This window comes from Sinocyclocheilus rhinocerous, unplaced genomic scaffold, assembly GCF_001515625.1.
Source record: "Sinocyclocheilus rhinocerous isolate Xijiao unplaced genomic scaffold, SAMN03320098_v1.1 scaffold149, whole genome shotgun sequence".
NCBI lineage: Eukaryota > Metazoa > Chordata > Actinopteri > Cypriniformes > Cyprinidae > Sinocyclocheilus > Sinocyclocheilus rhinocerous.
The window spans coordinates 450,369-456,417 of record NW_015654504.1 but is presented as its reverse complement, the minus strand read 5'-3'; the positions used below and the strand labels follow the sequence as shown (position 1 = coordinate 456,417).

The window sequence follows — 6,049 nt, the reverse complement described above, 5'->3', positions numbered from 1 at the left end:
TCGACGGCTCTGTCTTTGGCCACCACTAATAAACTATACCGATCTTGTACTTCTCTGTCCAAATCTGCTTTAATATACAACTGCCCGTCAGGGAAAATCCCAAAAACATAATTTGTGTTACCGCTAACGATGTCATACACAATTTCCCCATTGAGTCCAGAGTCTTTGTCGCTGGCCTCCACCTTAAAAAAGCGACTATTAACCGGCTCGGATTCTAGAATGGTGACTTCGTAAGAGAGCTGGTCGAAAACTGGCGCATTGTCATTAACGTCATCCACGCTGATGGTGAGAATGAGGCTGGAGGTGCGCTGAGGGACACCTAGGTCAGAGGCCACGACCTCCACCTGGTAGGAGCTGGTGGTGACTTCTAGGGGGCCAGTGAGGGTGATCAATCCATGTCTTTCGTGGATGTGAAACAAACCTTTGGGGTTCTGTTTGAGGTTGTACACGACCATGCCATTGGTCCCCTCATCAGGATCCGAAGCTTTAGCCTGGAATATATGGTGACCGGTGGCCCAGTTCTCCACAGCGCTGACATGCTCGACATTGTGAATGAAATGAGGGGCATTATCATTCAAATCCTTCACTGTGATATTAACTAACGCTTCCCCCGTAACCTCCCCACCCCTAGCAATCACCCTGAGCTGGTAAAACGCCTGCTCTTCTCTGTCTATCAGCCCCGAAGCTGTGATCTGCCCTGTGCGGCCTTTGATAGCAAACAGACCGCGCTGGTCCCCCGATGCGATCAAATAAGTGATATTTGTGTTTAGATCTACTGTGGTGGCCAACACGGTGCCAATAATGGTGTCAATGGATACATTCTCAAACATAACAAAGCTGTACTCTTTCTGACTGAACACGGGCGGGTTATCTTGCATGTCTACAACAGTGGCAGTGACTATAGCCTGTGTGTGCGAGCGCAATCCGCCTCCGTCTGTCGCAGTGACCTGCAGCTGATAAGAGGTTTTCTCCTCTCTGTCGAGTGGCACTAGAGTCGTGATTTTACCAGAGTTGCTATTGATGTGAAACTTGTAAGAGTCACCAGCAGTGATGGCATATTTTACAGTGCCGTTGCAGCTAAGGTCAGGGTCGGAAGCTGTTACACTAGTCACAAATGAGCCCGAAGGCTCGTTTTCTTTGATATTGGCAAAATACTGCACGGGGTAAAACACTGGGCTGTTATCATTAATGTCCTTCAGTGTGATATTGACTTTGCAGATGGAGTAAAGGGAGGGCGTGCCTGCATCTGTAGCTTTGATGTGCAGCAGATAGGAGCTCTCTTCTTCTCTGTCTAACTCTGTGGCTGTACTCAACCGGCCCGATATTGCATCCAACCTGAACTTATTCTGAACGCTCACGGGGGTTTCAGAGTCAAATGAGAATCGGACCGTGCCATTGGAACCAAGATCCGAATCTGTTGCAGAGAGCACCACAAGCTCGGAGCCGGCCGGCGAATGCTCGACTAAGGAAATGTGATACGTGCTTTGAGTGAAAGTGGGGACCTGATCATTAACGTCGGTGATATTCACTATTAATTTGGTGTAGGACATTTTCGGCTGCAGGCCTTGGTCTTTGGCACTGATATTCAGCACTATTTGAGAAGCTATTTCCCTATCGAGCTCTGCTGCACTGGTAACCAAACCGCTGTTCTCACTGATGGCAAACCAGCCCAAACTGTTTCCAGACACTAGTGAGTAGCGGAGATTGGCGTTCTGCCCGGAGTCTCCATCTGTGGCTGAGACGCCTTTAATGTAGCTGCCTTTAGGAATGTCCTCGCTGATGTCTACTCTATACACGGCTTCCTGAAATATGGGCGGATGGTCGTTAATATCGTTCACAAATATAACCAAACTGGCAAAAGACGAGCGAGCTACGGGCCTGCCGTTATCTGACACTGAAACGGTGAGGTTGTAGGAGGAGATTCGCTCTCGGTCGAGCACACTGGCTACTTTGATTAGACTCAGATTGGGGACGGTTGAACTGTGAACTTCAAAGTGTCTCTGTTCGTTTCCGCCAAGTATAGAAACTGAAATATTACCGTTAGCTGTGGACGAATCTGAATCGGAAACCGTTAATAGTGCCACTACAGTGCCCACCTGTGCATTCTCATCCACCGAAGCGAATTTGGATGTGGTAGGGAAGTATCGAAACTTAACTACAGGATCATTGTCATTCACATCAAGCAGTTTTATAGTCGCTTCTGACCTGCCTGAGAGAGAGGGGACGCCGTTGTCTACTGCATGGATAGTGAGGGAATACTCTTTCTTTGTCTCATAATCCAACCCCTCCTTTATAATAACAGTCCCAGCCTTAGGGTCAATCTGAAAAGGGGTTCCTTCATCTAAAATATATTTTATATCAGCATTTGCACCCTCGTCCAGATCTGTGGCTGTTATCTGCAAAACACTAGAGCCAATTGCAGTGTCCTCGAACACACTGGTCTGGTAATGATCCTGGTCAAAAGCAGGTGGGTTGTCGTTTATATCCTGAATGGTGACATTTACCTGCAGAAACCCAAACTTTTTGGGCTCTCCTTTGTCTTCCACTTGGATGAGGAGCTGATAGAAGGGGGTTAATTCTCTATCCAGCCCTCCAGTGGAGACCAGGTGCAGAAACGCGCCCTCTCCGCTCGGGTTGACGGTGATATCCAAGCGAAACTTTCGCTGTTCGTTCCCGCTGACGATTCGGTAGGTGGTGTGATCCACTCCGTTACTCCCGATGTCCGCGTCCGTCGCGGTGTCCAGAATCACCTGACGCCCGCTGCTCGCGTCTTCTTTGAACGACACCACGATGGACGCGTCAGGAAACACCGGCGCGTTGTCGTTAATATCCAAAACCACGATGCGCACCTCGGTGGGGTAAGTGGGCTGGCTGGACAGAACCACCACATTAATGATGTTACTAGGCAGAACTTCTCTGTCGATCACGGAGGACGTGTAGATGACGCCCGTCGTGGCGTTGATGGAAAAAAGTTTGTGGTGTTCGCTGAATCTGTACGTGAAAGAGGGTTTGGTGTCGATGGTGCCCACATATGTGCCCACCGGCTGCTCCTCCAGAACCTCAAACTCCTGCCGAACTTGACTGGATAAAGAGTAGCGCGATAAAGTCCATAAAACGAATAAAATTAGGTGCAAAGTGTCTAGAGATCTACCTGAGAGCGCCATGATCACAGATCCAGTCAGGGTTTTGCCGAGCCTGATACATTCACCTCAGATTTGCAACATTGTATCCAAAAAAAGCGGCGATCAAAGGAAATGTATCCAGAGCGCGCTTGCCGTTTCAAAGAAACTTGAGGTAAAGTTCCGCTAAAGAGTTCCTAAAGAGAGTTGTAGATCCGCGGGGATATCCTTAAAAACCCGTTTTAGGGAGGAGAAAGAGTTAATTCGCTGTAAAATCCTGTCAGAATTCATCCAGCAAAACTTCGCGTTCCTCTCAAGATCATTGATGATGATGATGATGATGATGGAGTTTCCATTGCGAGGAAAGGGAAAGATCGCTGCGATTAAATCCTCCTGAGAGTTTTTCCTCAAGGAAATAAAGCAGTATCCCTGTGATCCCTGTGATTCTGATACGGGATGTCCCGCGGAATAACGGTGACCAAACTTCACTTTACAGAGAACAAATGAGAAAACTCCCGCCCTCCTGTCATGCCATTGGCTGTCTGTGCCTGACCCCGCCCCTCTCTGGCTCCCAGTTCTATTGTAAAGTCATCGACTCGGGTGCTGATTGGATGAAGCGGATGTCAATCATCGCGTAGGCTGAATATTATAACAGAGCTGCGCTCCAGGTATTGAATGTACCGTTATGTGCCCAGAATAACACCAGCCGCTCATTTACATGCCTGCCTTCTTTTTTAAACTCTTTATAAGTGTTTGAATACACTTATATGTTTTTTTTAGCATATCTGTGAATGTTGCATGTAGTTCGTCACAATTATTATTTGATAATAGTAGTAAGAACTTTTTTGTGTCCAATTTGTTGAAATAAAAAAAAAAATATTTTTTTTGTCTGCAGATTTTAAACTGTCTTTCTGTTTTCAGATTCGAGTTAAATCACGCAGTTTAAAAATAATAAAAAAATAATAATACATTTAAATAATAAATAATACTTAAAAAAATATCTTCTTGCTATTTATTTTTGACTTGATTTAAAGTCTAAATATCTAAAAAAAAATTAAATCAAGATACGTTTGCTTGAGAACCAAATGGTTTAGCATATTAACTCTTGTTTTCTGAGTAAGTAAATAAATAAATAAATAAAAATCAAGTGAGTTTATACTTAAAACAAGAACAAAATATCTGTCAGTGCAGTCAGAAAAACATAACTTAATTCAAAGGGAGAACATGATTATTTTTTCTAATTTTACTTAACATTAGTGCTGTCTGTGAATCGATTAGAATAATAAAAAAAAACGAATTATTCACACATTTTTCTATAATTAATTGTAATTAACTGCATATTAATATATTTATATTGTCATAATTTCACATTGAACCTCCAAATTAATGTAGAAACAATATAAAGATGGTTTATTTTAAATATGTGTTTAATGGCATCTTTTTACCAAGTAGCCTATTATTAACAATGGCCAGTATTTTTGATAACAATGCAATACTGCTACTGATGTCTCTATTAAATGCATTTTCCCCTCAATTTTAGCCATTAATTATAGCAATTCAACGTTACAGTATAATTGAAAGCCATTATTTTTAACATTTAGTAGGTTCTGAAAAATATAATTTTTAACTTTTAATTTAAGTGAACTTAAAACAATCTTCACATAAACCAGAAATTGTATATGCATAAATGAATCTTTATTCAAGCTACAAAACTTAATCAGTGACTAGAGCAGTCGAGTGATTTCTTTACTTTTGTTCTGTGATTTACATCAATGAGACTTCATCAGATTTCACTTTAAAAGCAGCACTGTCACTTTAAAGTCTGATGCACATGACGCTTATCTGACACCGATTTTCTCCCAACTCTTTACGGTCATTTAGGACTTTAGAACTCATTTAAGACCATGTTTACGAGGTCACTCACCAAAACCCAGCATTTTGACATAATTCTGTTTTAGTCCGTTGAATCGCTACTGGCGCGCTGTTTGAAGCGGCTCATCTGAAGGACGGTGCTTTTTGACAGCATAGTTTTCTTCACTATCTTTCGACTGATAAGTGACAGCAGTGTCGACTCACGTGCAGCTTTATAGCACACGCGGGCACAATGCTCATTCTCGTTATCTCAAAGAACTAAGTTTACATTAGTAGCCAGGGGCGTCATGCACTTATAATTTTTGAGGGGGCATGAGTGGGGGGGGGCCGTCATGCTTGTCACGTGACATTCCCAAACGTGTTAACTATATCGTGTAATATCTCATTACTGAAATATGTGTAAGTAAATGCATTTTGCACCTTTCTATACAGATGTGGCCATCAAGAATGCGTGTTTTTTCCCACAGCATGCTGCAATTCCTCCCGCGGAATGCCGCTGAATCCCGTGAGCACGTTGTTTAGAATTTAAATAAATGTGTTGTACTTCACAGAATATCCACCAGCTGGCGCATGGAACAACATACTGGATCTACAGGCCAGGCCAAATTGCTCGTAAACACTTTGCAATTTACGCTGTAACTTCAGTTTACTTCCGCAGTTCTTTGCAGGTTGCATATCTGGTTGTTACCCCCTTATTATCTAAACGTAACACATTGTTCCCTTATACCTACACGTACGTTCTTTATAGGTACACTATAATTATAGAAACGTACACCGTAAATTCAGTATACTTGCGTAGTTCTTTGCGGGTTGTAATCTAAAGCGTTACCATTTTCGGTTAGTTTAAGCACAAACTAAGAAAAGTAAAAACCAAACTTTGTGGCAATAATTAAGACCAAACTGAACATGGTCTGTGTTTATGGTGCATGTCGGCAATGTTGTCTCCGCGGGGGCGGGGCGTGGTGGAGGTGGGGCTTAGGTAGACAATATTATCGGATACCGCGGTATTTTTAAAGGTGATTATCGATACGATATTTTTGACATCGCCCAGCCCTAAT

The 6,049-nt window shown here is 43.0% G+C and overlaps 1 protein-coding gene across 1 annotated transcript in view; it reads right to left on the bottom strand.

Annotated features, from left to right (window-relative positions):
* LOC107717300 (protocadherin Fat 4-like) overlaps positions 1-3,204 on the bottom strand; it is a 106,754-nt gene extending 103,550 nt beyond the window's left edge. The window contains exons 1-2 of the mRNA XM_016524006.1: positions 3,152-3,204; positions 40-3,081 (exon numbers count right to left, since the gene is read on the bottom strand). Coding sequence (XP_016379492.1) covers positions 40-3,081; positions 3,152-3,204 — 3,095 coding nt within the window. The remainder of the gene's footprint in view (positions 1-39; positions 3,082-3,151) is intronic.
* Between the last annotated feature and the right edge of the window lie 2,845 nt (positions 3,205-6,049).